This window comes from Xenopus laevis, chromosome 3S (assembly GCF_017654675.1).
Source record: "Xenopus laevis strain J_2021 chromosome 3S, Xenopus_laevis_v10.1, whole genome shotgun sequence".
In the NCBI taxonomy this organism is placed as follows: Eukaryota; Metazoa; Chordata; class Amphibia; order Anura; family Pipidae; genus Xenopus; species Xenopus laevis.
Genome location: NC_054376.1, coordinates 31,679,694 through 31,706,868, shown reverse-complemented (window position 1 = coordinate 31,706,868; position 27,175 = coordinate 31,679,694). Strand labels below are relative to the sequence as shown.

General features: G+C 42.2%; 1 protein-coding gene across 1 annotated transcript; it reads left to right on the top strand.

The window, feature by feature from the left end:
* The first annotated feature begins 8,287 nt into the window (after positions 1–8,287).
* nif.S (low molecular weight neuronal intermediate filament S homeolog) lies at positions 8,288–17,895 on the top strand. Its single transcript, NM_001093335.1, is given in 4 exon segments — positions 8,288–9,078; positions 14,477–14,797; positions 16,074–16,198; positions 17,285–17,895. Coding segments are annotated over 4 exon segments (1,404 nt in total). The 5' UTR covers positions 8,288–8,361; the 3' UTR covers positions 17,526–17,895.
* Positions 17,896–27,175: the final 9,280 nt, after the last annotated feature.

The window sequence follows — 27,175 nt, the reverse complement described above, 5'->3', positions numbered from 1 at the left end:
GTTTTTTCAATGTGTGTCTTTTTTCAACCTCAGCTACTATGTATATCCAAAATGCCATGTGTGAATGTGCAATAAACAGCAGCTCCGGAGAAATAGTCACACTGGGGAACCAATCAGTTATTTTTTTTTTATCCAATGCCATTTTCTGTCCTACGTCAGCCGACATGAACTCCCCTCCTACCTTTCAGGCTTTATGAGAGGTTCCCGTAACTACTTAGCAACAAACTGCTGATTGGGCAAAAATAAATTTACAGCAACCTTTTCCTCCACTGAGGATCAAGCACTGAATAATGAATATGTCCTTGGCTCTTGGTTGCTATGGACGGAATGGAAGCACGCACCCCCCCACCCCAAAAAAGGAGTGCAATATATTCTGGGTAAAATAAGGATTACATTATCAACCCCTTACACTCCTGGATAAACCTTTGTGGTGCAGATGGGCGCTAAAAAGTGAAGTTCTGGGATAATATGAGGTACCAGTAGGGTTGCCACCTGGCCTGGCCGGTAGAAGTGATGGTTGATTCCAATGTTATCAATAAGGAAAAAAGATAAATATATAGGAAGGCCAGTATTTTTTCCCAGAAAAGGTGGCAACCCTAGGCACCAGTAGTGTGTTGTGCAGTTACATCTCCCATACGTAATGCAATACAGTTCTAGTGCTCAACAATGTGTCATCAACCACAACCGAAATGGAATGGGTTAAAGGGGAACCATCGCTATTATGCAAAATCAACTAAATGGTTTATTAATTGGGTCAACAAAGACTTACAATTCAGGAAAGAAGTCATCCTAAGATCATCACTCCAATGGCTACACTGGGATAGAAGGTTTTTAGCTAAAAACACAGAAAACAAATGGTTGTCATTGAAAATGCTATTAATTCTGAGTCTATTCCCTTAAAGGAACAGTTCAGTGTAAAAATAAAAACTGGGTAAATAGACAGGCTGTGCAAAATAAAAAATGTATCTAATATAGTTAGTTAGCCAAAAATGTAATGTATAAAGGCTGGAGTGACTGGATGTCTAACATTATAGCCAGAACACAACTTTTATTTTTATACTGAACAATTCCTTTAAATATGAAATGTGAAAGTGTTAAAGGGCATGTAAAGTCTAAAATAGAATAAGGCTAGAAATGCTGTATTTTGTATACTAAATATAAACATGAACTTACTGCACCACAAGTCTAATCAAACAAATAATTTATGCTTTCAAAGTTGGCGACAGGGGGTCACCATCTTGTAACTTTGTTACACATCTTTGCAAGACTAAGACTGTGCACATGCTCAGTGTGGTCTGGGCTGCTTAGGGATCATCATAAACAAATCTGCTTGAGTTCTGCATGGCTGGGAAGTAAGGCGGGGGCTCCCCCTGCTGTACATAAGTATGATTGTTTCCCTGCTCAGCAGTTGGGGACCATCTGACAATTCCTATCCACAGCAGTAAATGAAGGGAGAATTTCACTGCATACAGTCAGGTTTCTTATAAAAACGGTACACATTTTTTAATTAAAGTATATTGGAGATAGGTTTCTTTTTTATTAAAGAAAGTAAAAACGGGATATTATTTTTTTGCCTTTATTTGCCCTTTAAAGACCACTTTATATGGCATAACTCAGATGTAAGGAAGTTAAAGGAACAGTAACACCAAAAATTAAAGTGTTTTAAAGTAATGAAAATATCATGTACTGTTGCCCTTCACTGGTAAAACTGATCTGTTTGCTTCAGAAACACTACTATAGTTCATAGAAACAAGCTGCTGTGGAGCAATGGCGGAAATTGAAAAGCGACTTTATGGCACAGGCTAACGAATGGATAACAGATAAGACCATTAGACAGACAGGGCTTATTTGCTATCTGCTGTGTAACCTGAGTCTTTTCTCCTTTAAATGGCTGCCCCCATTGCTACACAGCATCTTATTTATATAAACAATATTAGTGTTTCTGAAGCAAACACATCAGTTTTACCAGTGCAGGGCAACACTGCATTATATTTTCATTACTTTAAAACAGTTTTATTTTTTGATGTTACTGTTCCTTTAATAAGAATGAAAAAGAAGCCACTTCTTTTAGAAATATCAAATATAGATACTACAACAAGTTTTGCAAATCAGGAGGGCAGAAATAGAAAATGAGGAACTGATTGTATTCCAAGCAAAGACTAATCCCATACATTTTTAAAGTATATCAGTTGGGTTTGGCAAACAGAGGGTGGACCTGTGAAGTCATGGGGCTTTCTGTATGTTGCTTGCAGATCACACAAAATTATGCAGCCCAATTAATTCTATCCAGGACGCAGCATGATCTTGACAAACTGGCAATCTGGCCAGCTATGTGGCAGATGTAATTCAATGTCAATAAATATAAGGTTATGCATTTAGAATACAAATACACAGTACACAAGAAACTTATACCCTAAATGGGACTAAGTTAGATACATCCTTGATCAAGAAGGACCTATGGGCACTGGTGGATAATAACTGTTGTAGCAAGGAAAGCCAATCAGCAGTTGGGAGAGTCAGCAAGGTACAGTTGTGTATTAAAAGGTGCATAGATTTGCATAAGTACAGGGTTTGCAGTACAGTTTTGTTCTTCAGTATTTATTAATGAAAAAGATAAAGAAGAGATAGTTTTATAAAGGGTAATAACAGTGGAGTAATTATAGAACAGTGATCCCCAACCAGTGGTTCACGAGCAACATGTTGCTCTCTAACCCCTTGAAAGTTGCCCCCAGTGGCCTCGAACTAGGTGCTTATTTTTGAATTCCTGATTTGGAGACAAATTGTGTTTGCATAAAAACCAGGAGTACTGCCAAACAGAGCCTCTTGTAGGCTGCCAGTCCACATAGGGGCTGGAGAAATAACCCTTATTTGGCATTTCTGGAAGCTTTTTTCATGCTTGTGTTGTTCTTCAACTCTTTTTACATTGGACTGTGGCTCACAGGTAAAAAAAACGTTGGGGACCCATGCAATAGAGGAAGCAGACCTCACAGTCTTTTGGGGGGGGGGCAGACTGTAGGTTCTGTTTCCTCTAAAGTTATGTGGAACCCCCACTCCCCAGCTACACTCTAATGTTCAGCCTAGGAAGAGGATGCAGGAGGCTGGGAGGTTTGGGCAGAGTGCGGGCAGGTGGGGGGGCAGTTGCGGATTGCGGTGGACCCCAAAGATTTTTTTGCAGGGGGGCCCAATGTACTCTAGTTTTGCCACTTGGTATGGAAAGTCTCAGTTATGAAGAAAGACTGACCAAGTTGGGGTTGTTTACGCTGGAGAAGAAGAGCTTAAGGGGAGATATGATAACTATGTATAAATATATAAGGGGACAATATAATACACTTTATGATGCTTTATTCACCAGTAGGTCCTTCCAGCAAAAATGAGGGTGTCCTTTCTTGGTGTCCATTATTGGGTGCCCTGGACACTGACAAAAGGGACGGGGTTTGCAGCAAAATCAGCAGGGTTTAAGGGCAAACTGGGCATGCGTTTGTGCGCAACATGTGATTTCTGACTGATCAGAATCAGATCAAAAGGGCGTCTGCTTTCTGAAGGTGCCTTTAAAGGGGAAACAAACCCCCTACTAATAAAAATTGCTACCCCCTACCCTACATAGCCCCCCCCCAGCTTAGGTGTTAACTCCTGTAATTGCCCCAAATTCTTTACTTAACTCTCCTTACAGAGTCAGCGCAGCTCACGGGCGCCATCTTCCAGCGCTTCGGTAATATTCGGGTCTTCTTCCTTCCCTTTGGCATTTTCCGTCTCTTTCGGCGCATTCACACAGGGGCAGGCCAGCCAGGCGCCCCAGGCAACCTGGCTGGCCGCAGCGCCAACTTGGTGCGCTTATCAGTGTCGGACCGGGACACCAGGGGCCCACCCAAAAACCTTAGACCAAGGGCACACTCTCAGTACTAGTATTCTTCCTCTCCTCACTCAACCTCCTAGTCAGCAGGGCCGCTTCTGCCATGAGGCAAGGTGAAACCCTTGCCTCAGGCGGCAGCGAGCAGCCAGTTACAAGGGGCGGCAAAAAGCCGCCTCTTGCAACTTTAAGAGCCGAACTTCCGGGTTTTAACCCGGAAATTCGGCTCCGCTAGTGCAAAGAGCACTCCAGTGCTCAATGCACTAGCGATACTGCCCCCTGAAACCCGCTCCGACACTAATTTTTAAGCGCGGAGCGGAGAGGAGGAGGGCGGCATCTGGGCTGCTGCCTCAGGCAGCCCCTGGTGCATGACGCGCAGCCGAGCCCCGCCCCCCTCCGTACGGCCGCATTTGCCTGAGTTTCCAATGGCAAACGGACTGCCGGGGGGCCCTAAGGGGGTGCGGGCCCTGGCCCGCTCCCACCCCCTGCTCCCCCGGTAGTTCCGCCACTGCTCCTAGTCTCTTTTCTTTACACACTATAATCCAATATTCGATCTCTTTGTTCTTATAGAAATAGGGAATGGCCATGAAATAGGACAAATGTTTAGCAGCATAAGGGCCCACTGACACCTGGGCCCACCCGGAGTTTTCCTGGTATCCCGGTGGGCCAGTCCGACACTGGCGCTTATGCATGTATGCGCAAATGGACGCTGGTGCACATGCACGAACGGATGCTAGTGTGTATGCCCGAATGGACGATGGCGTGCTTTGGTGATGTGCCCCTATATAAGATTAATATCTGGTGAGGTGATCACTGCAGGAGTCACCTGTAAGATCCCAAAATATCATAATATAAAGTATTAGCAGGGTACTGCTGCTACTTTATTTTAAAACAGAATTTGCTGTGAGTTTAGGCATCTGGCAGTGTATACTGCAAGTTGCCAGCCCTGCTGCTCCATAAATTCCATATTCTTGCCATCGCTATAAATCCCATTTTCTCTTTTATAAGTGAGATTTTATCGTCAATGCAGATCTGCCACAAAGGTGGAATCAAAAAATCTATAAGCCGCTGATGATGATCACAGCACTGACTGCCCCCATGCTCCTTAGGCACAAGGCTGCACCAATCAGAATATTCATTCACACTACTGGGAATCATAGACGCATAGTGATTTATGTGTTTGGGGAAGACAAATTAAAGACGTTTTCTAAACAGATTCCTTTATATTATAACAGAGCCATAATACTCTGGAATAGCTTGCAGTGTAAATGCAGTGGCACTTTTATGTATAAAACCCCTGAAACACATGGACATTTCCTACATTCCAGAACTTGCCTTGATCAATACAGCGACAATTCCATATTTAAGGCCTCAGAACACATGGTTAGTATAAGTACAGTAGCAGTCTCATATATATTTGCCCAATAACACAACACTGGGTCCTGTTGCAGCTAAAATTGGAAACAGGGGCTAACATTTTTTGGAGGCATCTCTTCCCCCACCCCCTCCAGTGCCTATGGAATACTTCCATCCTGTTTGTTGTAAGAAATGAATTGGTGTTGGTTTGGGGTGACTTAGCTTTCCCAAGCATTTATAAATATCTGCCTATGTTGGGAATAAAATGGAAAGGAATTATTGGCTGTATGACAGGACTAAGATTAGAGAAGTCTGCAACACCCCAGTTGGGTATAGGGAATAAACAAATAATTGTATATAAAGGCATGTCTAGCATTATGGTGATTATTGATGGTCTTGGTGCAGCATGAGTCTGATATATTTCCATTGTTCTTCCTTTGTCAATAGTGAAACTAAGCAGATGCTGAAGAATCAATTGACAGCAGCCCATCCTCTCTCCTGCAGTTCTCTACACAAAGACTGCTGCCCCCCCCCCGGGAATCTGCTTCTTAATAAAGTCATCACCCACCCCCATCTGACGTGCAACCAGGAGGCAGTTTTTGTGCTTCACATTTGTAAGTTAACACATACAGGTCTTGTTTCACAGGTCTGGAATGCAGTTAAAGTAGAAAAATACACAGGTTGCGGTAAACAGCCAGGGGTATTGATGCATGCTTATTAATGAATGGGGTGCTGATATATGGGGTATTAATGAGTGGGGTGATAATCCATGTGGCATTCATGAATGGGGTCATAATCCATGAGATATTAATTCATGGGCCGCTGATACAAGGGGCAGTAATGAATGGGGTAATAATGCCTGGGGAATTGATGCATGAGAGTAAGTCATGGGTTGATAATCCATGGGGCATTAATGAATGGGGTAATAATGCCTGGGAAATTGATGCATGAGAGTAATTCATGGGTTGATAATCCATGGGGCATTAATGAATGGGTTAACGATTTGTGGGGTATTAATGAGTGGGGTGATAAAACATTGGGCATCAATGAATGGGGTAATGATGTCTGGGGAACTGATACATGGGGTGATGATCCATGAGATATTAATTCATGGGGTGATAATACACAGGCATGAATGAATGGGAAGGATGCATTGAGTATTTATGAAGGTGAACTGATGCATGGGGTGATGTGATACTTATTATGATAGATAAATGGGGCACTCCCTAAACAAGGACCCTGGTAAAGAAATGTTTTATCCTGAGCCAATCATCTATTCCTCTGCATCCCAATATTCGGGCATTTCATAGATTTCTGGAGTGTGGCAGATGCTGGTAAATACCCTCATTCCTCTCAATGAAAAGAATCATTCTGCACACTCACCAGGAACCCTCCGAATACCAAACTTAGTGGGCACAGTAAGAGGGGTGACCAGTGTAGGCCAACATACCATGTAGCAGATCCCTAAATCATATGACTTATTTTACACTAAATGTGTGCATAGCCCTAACCCCAAATATGCCTTTATAAATAGTGACCTATTTTTCCATTATTCCTCACCACTTTTGGGGGTTTACAAATAGATGAGACTCCCTTAGGACCTGCATATACTGGCGCCTGCAGCTACAGATACAGGTAGGAAGAGTGGGGCACAGTAGGGCAGGATGGTGACTGGAACCCTTTAAATCAGTGCACATTACGGCCCTGCTGTTGTTATTAAAATACAACTCCCAGTACTCACTAAGCTTTATGGCAACTTCTGGGAGTTGTAGTTTAATAGGTGTCGGAACTTTGAAAGTCAGGTTAAAAAACAGTTTTGCAATAGGACCTTTTCCCCTGGAACAACAACGTATTTGTATATTGCCATTATTGTTAGCCTACTTGTGCATTGTACAAACAGAAAGATGTCGTTGGTACAACGCAAGGTTATAAGACAGGAATAGGAGGATATCTAACCCCAAATGCTGTTTAATTTATTATCAGTTATTAGTAAGCATTGTGCAGTGCAGCGTGCCAGAGGCTGGGGACTAGCAGCAGTGAGAGCTCTCTATTCTCTATTCTCTATCTGTGCCATGTGCTATCTTTGATTTATGTCCCATACGCCCAGAGCGTGCCAGGAGCCAGTGCAGGGAGTAGCATGGGGGAAGCTGCAGTTCTTTTGACGCAGGATTCTGGGGACATCCCTGTGCCCTCCCCACCCAGTAAATGTGCCTGCAGTAGGGAGGGGGAGAGAGCAAGGGTGGGGCAGTAAGGCAGGACCACATTGTAGGACAGGGGGATTTGTCGGTCTGTTTTATCTGAGTCAGGCTTTCAGTCTTTGAAATGGCAGAGCTTCACAATGAGCCTTTTTTTTTTGGTGAGCACAGCAATTTCAGCACTGTAAGCCAATGTAGCGTAACCATATCCAACATGTCCAATAAACACATCAAACTCACATTGGGCTGCAGTTTAACCCCTACTCCTCCTGCTTTACATCAATGGCACAGAGCAAGGTTGGGTGCTACTATATCCACCTATTATTATTATTATTATTAATAAATTCCAGCCAGTGGCTCAGATCTGCATTTTGCACTTACACAGCTCACAGACAGTTAAACTGAGGGATTGTCCCGATCAAAGAAAAAACATTCAGGCTCTGTCCTGGTTACCCAGTAATTACAATTTAGTAAATGTTCTAAATGTTCTAAAATGCTATTTATTTTACCTCCCTAGATGTGCATCATGTTAGGATTGGGAAAACCTTTTCCAAGGTATGATAAACTGACACTATAATATACAAATACACACATATATATATATATATATATATATTTATATAAATATATATCTCCCCTAATTATGTGAAGGAAAGACCAGGCAGCAGCAGAATTACACCCACCCTGAGGAAGCAGTGCAGCAGCAGCAGCAATAGTCCGTGGGTCCCCTTACAAACTGCAGAGAGGAGCAAGTGCACATGGAGCAGCAGGGGGCGTGTCCAGCAGCATTTAGGATGGAGGGATGGAGGGATGGAGGGATGGATGGATGGGTGGGTAAGGCACTATATATAGTGGGATGCTGCAGCTCTGCAGTGTGCTTTGTGCTTGGGAAAGTGGAAGGAGAGTGCAGAACTATCACCAGCAGAAGCAACAGTATCCCACAGCCACCTTGCAGCTACAGTCATGACTTCCAGGGAGCTCTACACTTCATCCTACAAGAAGATCTTTGGGGACTCCCCTAGGTCCTCCAGCCACCTGTATACATCTAGCGGTGGTGGCAGCAGCAGCAGATCCTACAGACCCAGGGAAGCCTATACCAGCAGCATCTCCTCCTACAGGAAGGTCAGTCGCTCGCCAGGACACCTGAGCTCAGCCCAGGACCACTTTGACCTGTCCCAGTCCACTGCCCTGAGCAATGAGCTGAAGATTGTCAGGACCAACGAGAAGGAGCAGCTGCAGGGTCTCAATGACCGCTTTGTCACCTACATCGAGAAGGTCCATCAGCTGGAGCAGCAGAACAAGTTGCTGGAGACAGAGGTGACCTTGCTGAGGCAGAAGCACTCTGAGCCCTCCCGGCTCAGCCAGATCTATGAGCAGGAGATCCGGGAGCTGAGGTCCAAGCTGGAGGAGCAAGAGCAGGACAAGGACCAAGCGCAGTTGGACTACGAGCACCTGGGGGCATATCTGGAGCAGCTCAAGCTCAAACTGGAGCAGGAGGCCACCAAGAGGGAGGAGGCAGAGGATACTATGAAGAACTTCAGGAAGGACTTGGACCAAACCACCGTCAACCGCTTTCAACTGGAGAAGAAGGTAGAGTCGCTGCTGGACGAGATCGCTTTCCTGAGGAAGGTCCATGAGGAGGAGATTGCTGAGCTTCAGGCGTCCGTGCAGGAGGCGCAGGTAGGTCCCAAGGTTTCAATTTGGGCGGGGAGGGTTCTAAAAGAGATGCTGTATCTGCAGTCTCATACACCGGCCCCTAGATCCACTCATTGGTGTCTGTTGCCTGCATTTCTATGTTGGTTAGGCACATTGCTCCTATTGTCAATCCTGTGCATAGTTCTTATAGACTTAGGTCAAATGCCAAAAGTTGAAAGCTCTGACTTTGCTTATTCTGATTGGTCTAAAGGGCAGACACCCCCCCCCCCCAGTAGTGTAGAACTGTGGGAATATATTCTCTATATAATTTATATATATTTATTTGCTGCACCTAACTTCTGCTGGAGATACTATCTGCGCACCTGCCTGTGGGACATCCTATGGATTTACTTGTGCATAGTAATGGCATTTCATAACATATAACTGCTATTTATAAATTGCTATGGAACTTTGTATCTTCTGTAGCACGAAGCAATGCTGTGTGAAGAGATTAAAAGAAGTAACCCAAGTAGTTAGTGTGCAGTATGTGGGTGCTGTGCTATTATAGTGGAATTCTGTGGGCTTTTCAGATGATGAGTATTGAGCTGCTCCTGCAGGGGCCACACCCTGTATTATACAACTGCCCTGCACTGCAGAGGCCCACGGAACCCACCCACCCACATGGCTGCTGCTGCTGGACACACACTATTGCATGGACTGTCTGTAGCTAAATTAGGATTGGTAGAAAGAGGCTAATAAATTGTATGTGGCACTAGTATGTGCCTATTCTACTATGGCTTGATAATGATATGAATAACGCTAATTAGAAAGCGATGTGTTTGTAGAGAGGTAACATTTTCCTGTGGCAAGCTCTGTTTGATGATAAATGTGTCCCATTGTCTCCCTAAGCAAGGCTGAACCTGCAGGGAACATACACCTTTATGTTGTATATACAGGGGGAAAGAGCATATGCCTGATGCCACCCCCTCTTTACTCCCAGTTGGACTAAGCAAAGTGGGGGGTTACTAGTGAAGAGAGAGAGCAACTGGCGCCTCTGACTGAGCAGAATTTCTGAAAACGGGGCTGAAGGTGAACTCAGAAAAGACCTGCAGCCCCCTGACATACTCCCAGTGTTCCCATCTAATCCCCTTGACACTCCCAGTGACACTCCCAGTGTTCCCATCTAATCCCCCTGACACTCCCAGTGACACTCCCAGTGTTCCTATCTAATCCCCCTGACACTCCCAGTGACACTCCCAGTGTTCCCATCTAATCCCACTGACACACTCCCAGTGCTCCCATCTAATCCCTCTGACACTCCCAGTGTTCCCATCTAATCCCACTGACACACTCCCAGTGCTCCCATCTAATCCCCTTGCCACTCCCAGTGACACTCCCAGTGTTCCCATCTAATCCCACTGACACACTCCCAGTGCTCCCATCTAATTCCCCTGACATACTCCCAGTGTTCCCATCTAATCCCACTGACACACTCCCAGTGCTCCCATCTAATCCCCCTGACACTCCCAGTGACACTCCCAGTATTCCCATCTAATCCCACTGACACACTCCCAGTGTGCCCGTCTAATCCCCTGACACTCCCAGTTCTCCCATATAATCCCCCTGACACACTCCCAGTGCTCCGATCTGAACCATTCAGTAATGGTGGGGGGGGGGGGTAACATTATACAATATGTATTTGCAAGGGGGAGGGCAGGAAAGTGAAGGTTACACCACTGCTTAGGGCTAAATGGACCCCAAGATACTCTCTAGTTCAGCAGAAAATTTTCATATCATGCCTATGATGTAGAAATAAATCTGATTATTAAGGATTTGTCATCCTCTGATTATTTATCCTCCTTATGGAGATGAATTGTACAGGTTTTCGTGCGCTTCTGCCTTCCCTTCAGCCCTACTGCCACAGTTAACCCTAAAACTTCCATAAGATTTCACGCAACAATTACCCCAGAACATCATTTATGGCCTTGGAACATTAGGGAACAATACACAAGAATTTACCTGCATCTCTTTGCCAATATACAGTGTATGTACAACAGTATGTATATATATTTTTGTTTTTATAGTGATAGTTATGTACACAGCACTGTACAGTACAACAGTAAATTATTAGAACAAGCAGGGGCTCATTACAGTAATAGATACTGTAAATACAACATACACTTGCATTTGTGATTCCCCAAAGCTAACAGACACAAGGATAGAGGTTCCTGTGCAGAAGAACTTACAATTTAAATAAACAAAGAGCTGTCATCTGTTTTCCTCCAGCTAATGAACTACATCTCCCATCAACTACCACCAGCTGATGGAATTTGCTGCTCCAAATGGTCGTGAGCTTACAACTTGAGTGATGGCATATAGGGTGCATTGTCACCCTTACTCTGCAGGAATGTGGAGGTTCAGCAATGAAACAAATTTGCAATTGGACTGGTGCAGGTCCGGACTGGGATTCACAATAGGCCATGGCATTCCAAGTACACAGAGGTCCAAGCAGCCCCCCAGCCCAATAAATAGTGACTTTCTATGGAACCTTACAGCAGCCCCTCTGGCATTTGCCACACAGATTGCCAGTCTGGGCCTGGACTAGTGAGTCCCTTAGAGTTTTCCATTGACACCTTAAAGGGCAAGTCAACCCCAGAAAAAATATTTGCCTAATAAAAGAAAACTAGTGATGTGCAGGATCAGTTAAAATCTGACGGGCACCCAATCCAAAACGCCTTCCTTCCACCCGCGCCGGAGGAGCTCGACTTCCGGGTTCCTATTATAGACCCGTGCCCCCCGTTGATGATGTCAGAAAAGGGCCGGGACGAGCAGGTGCGCGGCTATAAAACCGAACGCCGAAAGTCTGCAGTGTAAGGTCGCAGGCGGGGAGAGCAGGAAGAAGAGCTCGACCTGGACATGCCCACCGCAAATGGGAGTGTGAGGTCGTCCAGAACCTGGCCCACCCGCGGCCGGCCCGTACATCACTAAAAGAAACATCATTCTAAGCAACTTTCCAATATACATTTATTTAAAGTTATTTGAATAAACAATTGCTATTGAAAGCAGCATTTACTTAAGTCCTAGTTGTTACTTTTTAAACATTGTTGCAACATCTTGGTTCCCCAGCAAACACAGGTCTGTTAATCAGTTGCCTTGTCTTATAAGGGATCCATGGAAATATTGTAATAAATGCATATTGCAAAGTTGCTTAGAATTATGAATACTTTTATTAGGCAAAACCAATTTTTTTGGGGTTGATAATTATTCCCTTTAATTACAAACACTAATAAAGACATTTGAAACCTTTCTTGTATTTGATATATCTATAGGTTAAGTAGCTCAAGCAGCCCTAGGCAACCAAAGAGACTCACCAGTCCCATTGCTGACACTCGTGAAAGAATAGGTGCGAGCGAATAGACGCTCTGAACAGCCGGCGTGAGGGTGTAGAGAGGGGACAGGACTCGGGGTTGGAGGTAAAGAAGGTGCGTGCCTTGCGCTCCTCCCATCTCTGTGCCATAGACACTTGCCTACTCTGCCTACTCTGAGCTCAAATACTAAAGACTTAGGCTAGAAGTTCTACACCTTATATCTCAAGCTTTTGTACCAGCCCAAGACAACCACAGCCCTTAAGCAGTAAAGATCTGTGTCTCCAAAGATGCCCCAGTAGCTCCCCATCTTCTTTTCTGCTGATTTACTGCACATTCTCTGTGCTGCTGTCACTTACTGAACTTATGAACCCACTTACAATATACAGTACACATAGAATAGAAATGTCACAGTATAAGGCTAAATCTAATTATTCAAAATCACCTTACACAGCGGCATGTCTTTGCATCAGAATTGATTTATAATCTGTGTGGCATTGGTTTCTTTGACAGACTTCACCTCTCTCCTTCTGATGCATTGATCATTTCTGCCAACCCCTAAGCTTAGCTGCCGGAACATACTGAGCATGTACAGCAGGGCCGCCATTAGAAATCATGGGGCCCCGTACAACAAAATTTTTCGGGGGCCCCTGGGCCCCACTCAAGCCCCACCCCAGATCCCGCCCACTCCACTGACATCAGTGCTAAAAAAGGTTACCCACCCCCCAAACACACACACAAGTTATAAAAAGTTATTGATGGTCACTGCCCCCTTATAAGTTAAAAAAAATTTGGGACCCCAAAGAATATTTTTAAAAAAACATTGGCGCCAGGGCCCCCCTTACAAGTTAAAAAAAAATTGGGGCCCCAACGAATATTTTTTAAAAAAACATTGGCGCCAGGGCCCCCCTTACAAATTAAAAAAAAATTGGGGCACCGAAGAATACTTTTTTAAAAAACATTGGTGGCAGGGGTCTATAGAATATTAAAATAATACATTGGTGGCCAGGGGATTAAAAAAATAAAAAAACACAAATGTTGTTCAGTAGAATTGATGAACTCATGGCTTTAGGACTTCAGCTTCACCTCCTTTCGTGATTTTGGGTCTTTTCACCACTTGAGGACTTTTTTTTGCTGTTTTTGTGACTTTGTGTCTTTTAGCTGCTTCGGGAGTTCGGCTTCGGCTGTTTTGGTGGCTTTGGGTCTTTTCGCCGCTTCGGGACTTCGGCTGTCTGACTTTTCGGCACTTCCGCATTTCAGCTGTTCGGGACTTCAGAAGGAGGCGGCACGGCTTCGGTGCTGTCAATGGGGGCCCAGCTCTTTTTAAAGAGCAGCACTGCCGGGCCCCCCTTCAGGACCGGGCCTGGTACACTTGTACCCCCTGTGCCCCCCTGATGTACAGTGTCTCCTTATAATACACAAAAGCCATGAATATCCTGTAAATTATATCTTTTTAAACGGTGACTAGTGATGTCATCAGTTATAAACGGTGACTAGTGATGTCATTTTTTGTCACATGATTCACTAAAACTTGTGTATTATAATGAATAAAGTACTCCCTATTGTAAAATATGAGGATATTATAAGTAACCTCGGAGTTCCATGACCTGTATAAAAGCATATGGTCATGGAAGTCCTTGGTGACTTATAATATCCTTATATTTTGCAATAGGGAGTACTTTATTCACTATATAAACTGTAATAGGGGAATATTTGTGCAATAAAATAAACACAACAGGCCTGGATGTGTGGAGAGGCCACCAAGGCTCGGGCCTAGGGTATCAGGATTTTAGGGGGCGGCATGATGCCCAACCACACCCACATTGGTTCACAAACACTGGGGAAGAGCAGGAGATTAAATTTCCAGTGCGCCAATCCCTGTTGCTCCGGTCTTGATACGTGAATAAAAGGGATGGGCAGGGGCAACGAACGTCAGCGAGCCTAGGGGTGTCCGTTATATAAATCCAGCCCTGAAAGACAAGTAAAAGGGCAGATGAATCAGCCACTGACTCGTGCCTTCCAGGTTTCAGGTTGATAATGAAATCTATTAAACATAAAAACAACTTTATCTTTTGTAGATCTCTGTGGAGATGGATGTGGTTAGTAAGCCCGATCTGACGGCCGCACTGAAGGAAATCCGCATGCAGTACGAGGTTCTGTCCTCCCGCAATCAGCAGTCGTCCGAGGAATGGTACCAGGCCAAGATTGCCAACGTAGCCCTGGAAGCTTCCCGGAACAACGACTCTGTCCGCCAGGCCAAAGAGGAGATCACAGAGTACCGCCGGCAGCTCCAGGCACGGACACTGGAGATTGATGCTTTGCGCGGTACCAATGAGTCCCTAGAGAGGCAGCTGCAGGAAGCCGAAGATAGGAATAATGAAGAAATTTCTCAACTGCAGGTAATGCTCTGAAAGAGATAGTACTGATATTCTTTGGATGTAAGCATGAATGTGCTCTGTACTGATGAGCATTATTCCAGCATCAAGTTCCTAAAGGCTTGGAAGAGTTACATACTGTACATACCACCTTCACCTATACCTAGGGTTGCCACCTGGCCAGTATTTTACCGGCCTGACCTAAATAAACAGGAAGGCCAATATTTTTCTCCAGAAAAGGTGGCAACCCTACCTATACCTAGAACATAATGATAACCTGTAAAGGACTAATGTTAGTAGTTATGGACAAGGAATGAACTGAGACCTTTTACTTTACTTGATGACAAATTCATTTTAAAAAGTCCTGATTGAAGTCTAGAACTGTTGACGATCCCCTACCAGTAGAAGGCTTCCCAACGAAGGACTATATAAGAATATATAACACTTTGAAGGAATATATAACTATTTATCTCTTGTTGGGAAAGCTAAGCCTTACCTAAAGCTTCATTATTCTAGACCGCACCCCTGTACTTCTAAATATATTAGTGTATGATAAGTCCAGAATGTTTGAAGATACGCCACATTTTTAAAAGACTTAGACTAGTGTTTTTAAAGGAGACATTAAGCTTAACTAAAGAAGTAGAAATGTTGTGCATTATGTTTTGGGTTTCTGTACCAGCCCAAGTCAACCACAGCCCTTTATCAGGAAAGATCTGTGTCTCCAAAGATGCCCCAGTAGCTCCCCATCTTCTTTTCTGCTGATTCACTGCACATGCTCTGTGCTGCTGTCACTTACTGAGCTTAGGGACCATCTAACAATATACAGTACATATAGAATATAAATGTCATAATATAAGACTGATTAGTTATTAATACAGATAATTACTACACATCAGCACATAAACAAGTGCAAATAGCACCAGAATTTAATAATCAGCCCTGTAGCATCAGCTTATATTACAGACCAACCTCATTTGCTGCTTGATAATTAGTGACGACCCCTAAGCTTAGCTTCTCAACAGCTGCTCAGGATCCATTGATCATGTGAGTGTCACAGACACTTTCCAAGATGGTGACCCCCTGTGACAAGTTTGAAGTCCTGGATCATTGCTGCTATTGACAAGCTGAAACTTTAGCCTCGTGCAATAAGTTCAGTATATAAAATATGACATTTTTATCCACATTCATTTTTAGGCTTTAGTTCTCCTTTAAGAGGAGCCTTAACATCTTCTGAGCCTAAGCTGAGCTGGTATTTCATTTAGAATTTTCCAGACATGGTGAAATATTTTCTTCCCTTTAGGATACAATCGGCCAGCTTGACAATGCTTTGAGGAGCACAAAGGAAGAGATGGCGCGACATCTGAGGGAGTACCAGGATCTCCTTAATGTCAAGATGGCTTTGGATATTGAAATTGCTGCTTACAGGTAAATGATCTCCTCCTTTAGCTATTATATATCCAAAAAAGATGTATCGTTAATGAATATCTAAAGATACATTATAAGGATGTAAATTATTAGTCTCCAATTCCTAATGCCTTCTCTTAAGGGCCCATGTCCCTGAAGGCAAATGAGAGCCTTCCCTAGAATACACCATTGGTTTTTTTTTTTGTAAAATATTATTACCATGGATATTAACACAAAATCATTGTCTAGTAGTCCTTCTTTTTTACACCTTGCCTACTACCTTAATATGTTTCAATATGCCAACACTAATATCCACTCATTTATCAAGGTCGCAAAATGAGCAGATCTCTCAAAAAATGGCCACCTTGAGGTGGTTGATATCAGGCTGATCAGATGGTGGGTCCTAGGGCCCAGAATGTAAGAGGTTGGAGATAGGACTCTAGGGAAGCCCATTGGAGATGAATACGCTGGCCAATAAGCTGCTGACTTGGTCTGTCGGCAGCTTTTATTGGCCACCTTTATTGGCCAGCTTTAGTAAGGGTGAGATATGGGGTTAAAACGATATTCTTGGAACAGTGATTGGATACATTGTTTATAATGTTTTCCTTGTGGGTGTGGCCTAGGGTTGCTACCTTTTTGAGAAAGCTTTACTGGCCAGGGAAAGGGGCGGGTCCATGAAGTGGAGGATCGTGATGTAAATGGGCAGGGTTGTGATGTCACAGGGGTGGGGTCATGATGTTCAGGGGTGGACCTGAGTCGGTGAGTGTGGAATCGGTGAAACCGGCCAGGTTTTTAATGGAAAATTTTTATTAAGTAAAATAAAATTCGTATACATTCAGATTAATTTGGTCTCCAACTACACCTTTAATCAATTTATTTATTTTTTTATCATACTGTTTTGTTATCCTTTAAAAGGACCTTGGGGGTTTAAGGTGTGTTTCAGACCAATTAAAGAGATTTCTCCTTAATGCCACATTACCTCAATTAATTATTGAAGTTAAATAGGAAAGGTTGGATTTCAAGTAGGGTTAAACCCACAAAAAATATCCAACAAGCACTGCCAAAATGTATATATCTAAGAATCACCTCTCCTGTCTTTGTCTTCAGGAAACTCCTAGAAGGGGAGGAGACACGTCTAACGTCAGTGGGCGGAGGCAGCATGTTTGGCATTGGCTACCCATTCTCCTCGGGGTCATACTCCGGTGGAAGAAGCTCCACCACAAGCACCATCAGTATCAGGAGAGAGGAGAAGAAAGAATCATCAGAGGGCGGGAAAGGAGGAAGTTCTAAATCAAAATCAGGGGAAACAATTCAGGAAAAGACCCCTCAAAAATCTGCAGCAAACTAAACGTGCAAAGCCCCAGACGTTCCATTGGAAGAGATTTAAATAAATGATACAAACCTGCTTTACTGACACTGAATTAAACCTTAACCATAACACATTTTTGCTGTATGAATTCTAACATGTCCAGCTGTTGTACACGGTTCTACAGGGGGTCTTAGGGGGACCCTACGATATAACTAGACAAGCAGAATAGGGCAAATATATCTGACATTAAATGCTTTCCCTAGTAACACGCAGCATATCACAAAGCTCTCATCCATTCCAACAAGATCAATATGTCATTACCGTCCATATATTATTGTTACATGTAGATCAGTTATTTGTCACTACAACAAAGCTTTGTGATCAGCCAAATAAATACATCTCAAGCTTTTCAATTGGTCTTCATTATTTATTTTATGTTTTTTTTTACTATTTGCCTTTTTCTTCTGATTCTTTCCAGCTTGACCCCCATTTAAAACAGCTGTAACTTTTAGCAATTTTATAGAAAGGGCCAAGTTCTAAGCTAACTTTTCAATTGGTTCCTTCGTTATTTTTTTTATGTTTTTTTTTATAATTTGTCTTGTCTTCTGATTCTTTCCAGCTTGACCCCCATTTAAAAACAGTTAACTTTTAGAATTTTATAGAAAGGCCAGTTCTAAGTAACTTTTCAATTGGTCTTCGTTATTTATTTTTTATGTTTTTTTTTTTATAATTTGTCTTTGTCTTCTGATTCTTTCCAGCTTGACCCCCATTTAAAAACAGTTAACTTTTAGAATTTTATAGAAAGGCCAGTTCTAAGTAACTTTTCAATTGGTCTTCGTTATTTATTTTTTATGGTTTTTTTTTTATAATTTGTCTTTGTCTTCTGATTCTTTCCAGCTTGACCCCCATTTAAAAACAGTTAACTTTTAGAATTTTATAGAAAGGCCAGTCCTAAGTAACTTTTCAATTGGTCTTCGTTATTTATTTTTTATGGTTTTTTTTATAATTTGCCTTTTTCTTCTGATTCTTTCCAGCTTGACCCCCATTTAAAAACAGTTACCTTTTAGAATTTTATAGAAAGGCCAGTTCTAAGTAACTTTTCAATTGGTCTTCGTTATTTATTTTTTATGTTTTTTTTATAATTTGTCTTTGTCTTCTGATTCTTTCCAGCTTGACCCCCATTCAAAAAAATGTTCTTTTATTGCTCTTTTTTATGACTCATCTTTCTATTCAGGTCCTCCCCTATTCATATTCCAGTCTCTTATTCAAATCAGTGAATGGTTGCTAGGGGAATTTGGAGAGCTGTTGCTTAAAAGGCTAAATAACGCGAAAACCACAAATAATAAAAAATGAAAACCAGTTGCAAATTGGCTCAGAATATCCCTCTCTGCATCATACTCAGTTAACTCAAAGGTAAACTACCCCTTTAAGGAAGGGGGACTGATACAGTTAATGCACTAGTCAGGGGTGGGGGTAACGGTTGCTATGCAAGCATGACAGACCAATCCAGAATGTGCAGGAAAGGGGCAATGGGGCAACACCAATGTGAAGCTGTGGGTAATGTTATGTAACCTAATGCATGGTCTTGTCTGGAGGGAGAAGTGTGTACAGAGGATGCACCAATAAAATACAACAGTCTAAATGTGTCTTCTCTTATTGCTTTGCTATGTTATAGCATTTAGGGCTGTCACACTGCAGTGGTGCAAAGAATAGATATTGATAAAAATATCATAAAATGAATCATATCCATCTATTTTTAGTCTCTTATATTTGAATTGCTGTTCCTTCCCACGCTTGAGCATCAAGGGTTAAAGGAATCGTTCAGTACAAAAATAAAACTGGGTAAATAGATAGGCTGTGCAAAATAAAAAATGTTTCTAATATAGTTAGTTAGCCAAAAATGTAATGTATAAAGGCTGGAGTGACTGGATGTATAACATGTCAGTCAGAACCCTACTTCCTGCTTTTCAGCTCTCTTGGTTTACACTGACTCGTTACCAGGCAGTAACCAATCAGAGACTTGAGAGGGGGTCATATCTGTTGCTTTTGAATCTGAGCTGCATGCGGAGGATCAATTGCAAACTCACTGAACAAATATGTATCATGTGGCCCCCCTTAAAGTCACTGACTAACTCAGAGTTAGAGAGCTGAAAAGCAGGAAGTTGGATTCTGGCTGTTTTATTAGACATCTGTTCACTCCAGCATTTATACATTACATATTTGGCTAACTAACTATATTAGAAACATTTTTTATTTTGCACAGCCTATCTATCTACCCAGTTTTTATTTTTACACTGGACTGTTGCTTTAAGTGCACTGCGGCTGTTTAAATGGATTGAGAGCAGCCGTGCAGCCGGAGATCTTGGGGACATGGGCAAATCTCTCAGCTCTCCATATGCACAGACACAGGCTATTTGCTTTGCCGTTAAACAATGTAAAATAAAATCAATGTTATATAAAGGAATTTAGAATTCATTGGTATAAAGGGCACATCGCCAGTGACGTGACACCGGAATGAAGCAACGGCTAATGGACTTGCTGCTCCATCTTTTAGACTGAGGCATTACTCAGAGAGACATCAAGGTCATTGCTTGGTCACAGCTTCAAACCGTGTATTAAAGGAGAACTAAAGCCCAACAAAGAATTGCTAGAAATGCTACACCAACCAGTTCAAGGTAACCACAGCCTTTTAGCAGTGAAGATCTGTGTCTCTGAAGATGCCCCAGTAGCTCCCATCTTCTTTTCTGCTGATTCACTGCACATGCTCTGTTCTGCTGTCACTTGCTGAATTTAGGGACTATATACACAATATAGTACAAGTATTATCCAGAATTCTTGGGACCCGGGGCTTAAAAACTGATCTTTCTGTAATTTGGATCTTAATACCTCAAGTCTAGTAGGAAATCATGTAAACATTAAATAAACCCAATAGGCTGGTTTTGGATCCAATTATAATTATCTTAGTCTTAGATTCACGGAGATTTAATTGCTCGGCGATAAATCGCCTCTTCTTCGGAGCGGCTAATCTCCCCGAACTGCCTCCCGCCAGCTAGAATCTAAATTGCCAGCGGGATGGCACTTAGAGCTCTTTGTTTTCCAAAGTCGCCCTGTTTCCTCGTGAAGCAACTTCGGAAAATGAAGCGCACCGATTGCCATCCCGCCGGCGATTTACATTTTAGCCGGCGGGAGGCAGTTTGGAGAGATTATTCGGCCCGAAGAAGTCGCTGTGCAACTAATCTCCCCGAATCTGAGCGTGTGTCTCTGCCCTAAGGGTGAGATTCCATTTGAGGAGATAAAATTTTTCTTCTAATTCAGTTTAAGATTTTTTCCCATACGCTCATTCCAATTCTTCAGCTACTGGCAATCCCAACATGGTGGCACTGACCCCCAGTACATCCAGTTATTTGGGTTTAGTGCTTATTTCTAACTATTCCTTAAAGCCCAGTATGTAGGGTGAGATTTGCAATAAGTACCTTCTTATTACTTCTCTGAAATGATACCAGGCAGTGAGCTGCATCTGTAACCTTTGTATTTAATAAGGGGGTCTTGAATCCAAATAATCCACTGTGTTAAGGGAAGCAGAATGGCAGCTATTGCAAGAAAATTATACATATTCTCATTGAAGAATATTAAAGACACAGGAAATCATCTCAACAAAAGGTTATCCTTTATTAACCAACAATAATTAGGAAGAAGTTGGAAACTGATTGGTATCATAATTGCCTCCAGCTCCACTGAAGTGCAGCACTCGGCACAGACACAGTCGTGTGACTTGTACCTAAAGACTGAAATGAATGGCACCACGTGAGAATGGACTTCAAGAGGGAATTATTAGGCTATGCCTTAATAAAACAGAGATGGAATGCAGCAGCAATAGAGGAGGAAGTGACATCACATAGTTGGTTTAGAAGGAGGTGATAAGGATAGTGCATTGGTGATCCAGTATTATGTATGTATTTTCTAAAAATGTGACCTAGAATGCTAACTGTGGCTTTATACTTCTTTCTCTCTATAGGTCTAGCTCAGGGGTCCCCAACCTTTTTTACTTGGGAGCCACATTTAAATGTAAAAAGACTTGGGAGAGCAACACAAACATGAAAAAGTCTACGGGGATGTCATATATGAGCTGTGATTGACTATTCAATGGCAGCCTACAGGAGACTCTGTTTGGCAGAACATCTGGTTTTTATACAACCAAAACTTGCCTCCAAGCCTGGAATTCAAAAATAAAAACCTGCTTTGAGGCCACTGGGAGCAACATCCAAGGAGTTGGAGAGAAACATGTTGCTCATGAGCTACTGGTTGGGGACCACTGGTCTAACTGTTCAGGATTGGTGGCAAAGCGTAGGTTATGGAAACTTGGTCTCATTATATAATGTTTATATCCTACGATTCTGTTAGTTCCATATCCTATATGGATGGTGCCATCATCGCTCCACATCAGCCAGACTCCAATCAGTGCTGGATGGGGAAGTGGAAGCAAAGATGTGACCCCAGACAAAAATGGGTCCAAGCTAAGCCTTACACCTCGCGCCAGATAAAAAATCCAATGTGAGGTGCTGAAAGCCGTATTGGCTGGTGCATAGTATCTCTATACTTCCTACATGCCATAGGGTTGACCATACATATACTACATTGCAAGATATTATTTAATACAGGTATGGGACCTGTTATCCAGACTGCTCGGGACCTGGGGTTTTCCGGATAACCTTAAGACTATTAGAAAATCACGTAAACATTAAATAAACCCAATAGGCTGGTCTTGCTTCCAATAAGGATTAATTATGTCTTAGTTGGGATCAAGTACAAGCTACTGTTTTATTATTACAGAGAAAAAGGAAATCATTTTAAAATATTTGGATTATTTGGATAAAATGGAGTCTATGGGACACAGACATTCTGTAATTAGACACTTTCTGGATAATGGGTTTCCGGAGAATGGATCCCATACCTGTATTGCATTATTATTTTTATGTGTATGGGGGCCTGACACTATTGCTCTCAGAATACTGACGGATATGTATAATACTGGCCCGGCTACTCTCACTCTGGCTTTGCACCTGTAAAAACCTTTGCCATGAAATGATTCCCCTTTTTTATTAGTCATTGCTTTCTGACCACATTCCATAAGCAACGTCCTTTCTATGAGCCTCAAACTGCACTGCATCCTCTGCGAGCTCTGATTGGCCGAGCCAGACACAGAGTCACTCTCATTGGCAGCTGGAAACGGTAGTACATGAATAGAGGCGTTACAATGACAAGAGATACAGTCACAAACGGCTGCTGAAGGAAATGTGAACAGATGTGAAACCCCTCTCTTGTAATGAATGTGCAAAATATATACAAGGGGAAGTTAAAATGTAAATATATAAATATAATGTATATCTTATACCGGGGGCTGCTTTTGCCTAGAAGATGTATGAGTTCACTCTATTAAAATCACCAGACATTATGGGGCAGATTTACAAAATTCGAGTGAAGAATTCGAATGTAAAAAACTTAGAATTTCGAAGTATTTTTTGGGTACTTCGACCATCGAATTGGTTAAATTCGTTCGAATTCGAACGATTCGAAGTAAAAATCGTTCGACTATTCGACCATTCGATAATCGAAGTACTGTCTCTTTAAAAAATACTTCGACCACCTACTTCGGTAGATAAAACCTACCGAAGTCAATGTTAGCCTATGGGGAAGGTCCCCATAGGCTTGCCTGTGATTTTTTGATCGAAGGATTTTCCTTCGATCGTTGGATTAAAATCCTTCAAATCGTTCGATTCGAAGGATTTAATCGTTCGATCGAACGAAAAATCCTTCGATCGATCAATCGCAGGATTTGCGCAAAATCGTTCGACTTCGATATTCGAAGTCGAACGATTTTAGTTCCCAGTCGAATATCGAGGGTTAATTAACCCTCGATATTCGACTATTGATGAATCGGCCCCCAAGTCTCTCTACATGCAGAATTTGTGCAAAAGGCAGTTAGTTTGTTAGATTTTGTTTGTACTGGAATCAGTTATTTGAGTGAGCTCTAATTCATCTGCTAGGAAAGGAAGCCCCCTTATAAGATATATTGGATCTAACTGTCAATGACTATCTGACACCCAACTGCTGCATGAAGACAGAATGAGGAGAAACAGATGCAGAGAGAGGGAAAATGAAGATAAACTTGATTATTTCTGAAACAATGCAGAATTTTGAATTGATTGTATTTAGAAAGTTTCTTATTTCCGTGTGATGAAACGTATATTACATTTTCATTTAAGTGATAGTTCCCCTTTAAGCACAGATTCAGTATCGCTGCAGTGCATTCCTAGCAGTAGTTATTAATTGGGTGCGGCAATATCTAAAAGCTAATGGCTAACACTACCCACTTCCTCGCATGGGACGATAAATTTCGATATTCTAATTTTTTTCAAATTCAAATAAAATTTTGACTATTCCCTAGTCGAAGTACACAAAAAATAGCTCAAAACTCGAATTTTTTTCATTTGAAAATTCACCTTGATCTTTGATAAATCTGCCCCTTTATGATAAGAAGCCGTGCAATTTGACACCTGTCTCTTGCTACGAAGAAAGGAAAGGGGTTGTGCGTGGGCTTGGGCGAATTTGACCCGTTTTGTTTCGACAATGATTCGCCACTGATGAAATGTCCCAGACGGGCAGTAAAGTCTATGGGCGTCAAAAAAAAGTTGAAGACTGTCTGCAGCCCGGCGGTTGGGGACCCCTGTACTAAACCTTAAATGGTATATTGAGTTGCTATTATGTAGAGATGCACCGAATCCACTATTTTGGCTTCGGCCGAACCTCCGAATCCTTCGCTAAAGATTCGGCCGAATACCGAACCGAATTTGCACATGCAAATTAGGAAGGGGAGAAAATTTTTACTTCCCTGTTTTGTGACAAAAAGGCACAAGATTTAAATCCCCACCCCTAATTGGAATATGCAAATTAGGGTTCAGTTCGGCTGGGCAGAAGGATTTGGCCGAATCCAAATCCTGGCCAAATCCCGAACCGAATCCTAGATTCAGTGCATCCCTACTATTATGTGACCTATAAGCAGATGCCGATCCCCTGCAGCCTTTATAAACACAATGCAGATCAATTGCACCAAGACCTGTATCATTCCCATAGTAACCGTTATATTATATTGTTATAATTATTATATTAACTAATATTAGAATATTAGTAAATAATACTTAAAGGGGATGTAAAGTCAAAAAATGAAATTCCTTTAACGGGTCCACTGTCTAAAAATGAATCGTCAATATACTGTATATTATTATAAGTATATTATAAGTATATTGACGATTATTTTTAGACAGTAGACCCATTAAAGGAATTTCATTTTTTGACTTTACATCCCCTTTAAGGACAAGACCACTGTTTTTGGCTTTAGCTCAGTGTAAATGAACAAATCCTCAAAGATTCAATTCAGCTCATGGTAGGGCTTATTACCAAGTGCAAGCGCAGTGTGAAAACTGCAAACCCGCACGCAAATTACCCACAAGCTTCCTAATGTCAAGGCTTTCTTACTTCATTATCTACTCTAGTTTAGTGGATCAGACACACCAAGTGAGCCGACGAGAGGACAGAATCCATTTTACAGAGTGAATATTTCTTTCGTATAACCTTCACTACAGCTCGTGCGTTTCCTTACTCATTGGTTGAATTCATCTCTGTCTCAGCACCAACGCCCGAGGCCTAGGAATCCAATCATTCATAGTTGGGCTGAAAGGCTTTTTAAAAAAAAAAACAGGAACATGTACCATAAACAGTAACTGAGGAGCAGTAGAGCAATGTCTGTGAATGTAAAAAATAAAAATAATCCTTGTGCCAGTGAATGGCAGCAGTGAAGCAACGTGTCTCTATGATTTGCAAGTTTGATGGTGAATCCGTCCATGAACTTCCCTCGTGTCCACTTCAGCTCATTGCTTCAGCTTCTTATCTGAGCTCATTTTCCCTATATAATAACAGGCATCAAAACTGGCAGTTTGGGATTAGAATTGCCGCTACAAAGTCTTTCATTCACACCACGAGAGAGGATTTAATACACACGTGTTAATAAAAATATTAAAGGGGTTGTTTACCTTTAAAGGAGAATTCAAAAAAAAAAACCCTGCCCCCCGCCCCATGTAGACCCCCCTCCCTTCACCCCAGCATAGCTGCCCCCGGGGACATGCCCCCAACTTTATACTTACCCCTCAGTGCAGATTCAGGCATCGGAGTTCCACACAGCAGGGTCTTCATGTCTTCTTCCAGAGCTTCGGAAATTTTCATGAGTTTCAGAGCAAACCAGGAAATTGCTCCATCTGCGAATGCGCTTCCGAAGACCCGGAAGATGGCTGTGTGGAACTCCGATGCCTGAATCTGCGCCCAGGGGTAAGTATAAAGTTGGGGGCATTTTCCCCCGAGGGGCAGCTATGCTGGAGAGGAGGAGGGTCTATCTGGGGTGGGGGGTAAAGTTTTTTTTTTTTAAAAAAAAATGTTGAATTCTCCTTAAAATGAACGTATAGAATGATATGACGTACAGTATGATATTCAGAGTGATATTCTGAGACAATTTTCAATTGGTTTACATTTTTTATAATTTGTGGTTTTTGAGTTATTTAGCTTTTTATTCAGCAGCTTTCCAGTTTGCAGTTTCAGCAATCTGGCTGCTAGGGTCCAATTTACCCTAGCAACCCTGCACTGATTTGAATAAGAGACTGGAATATGAATAGGAGAGGCCTGTATAGAAAGATGAGGAATAAAAAATAGCAATAACAATCCATTTGTAGCCTTACAGAGTATTTGTGTTTCAGAAGGGGTCAGTGACCCCCATTTGAAAGCTGGAAACAGTCAGAAGAAGGCAAATAATGTAAGAACTATAAAAAATAAATAAATAAGGAAGACCAATTGAAAAGTTGCTTAGAATTGGCCATTCTATAACATACTAAAAGCTAACTTAAAGGAATTGTTCAGTATAAAAATAAAAACCAGGTAAATAAAAAAATGTATCTAATATAGTTAGTTAGGCAAAAATGTAATGTATAAAGGCTGGAGTGACTGGATGTGTAACATAATAGCCAGAACACTACTTCCTGCTTTGCAGCTCTCTTGGTTTCCACTGGTTGGTTACCAGGCAGTAACCAATCAGTGACTTGAGGGGGGGCACATGGGTCATACCTGTTGCTTTTGAATCTGAGCTGAATGCTGAGGATCAATTACAAACTCACTGAACAGTAATGTCCCATGTGGCCCCCCTTCAAGTCACTGACTAACTGAGAGTTAGAGAGCTGAAAAGCAGGAAGTAATGTTCTGTTATGTTACACATCCAGTCACTCCAGCCTTTACACATTATATTTTTGTTATATTAGAAACGTGTTTTATTTTGCACAGCCTATTTATTTACCCCTATTTATTTTTACACTGAACTGTTCCTTTAAAGGTGAATCACCCCTTTAAGGAGACACAATAATAGCAGCCATCGCTGAAGCTCAGAGAAAGGAAAAGGAATGAATTTGCACTCAGCATAATGGTATGACTGAGAGGACATGACAGCAGTGCTGGGCTCAAAGTCACATCCAGCCAAGAGGAGAGCGGGTCGGCTAACAATAGGAACAACCAAAAGTCAGGATCGGGCCTTCGAGTGTCTTCCACTCAGTTTAAGTTAATGTCTTCTTTCCCCGCCCAATCAATGAAATGTCAGG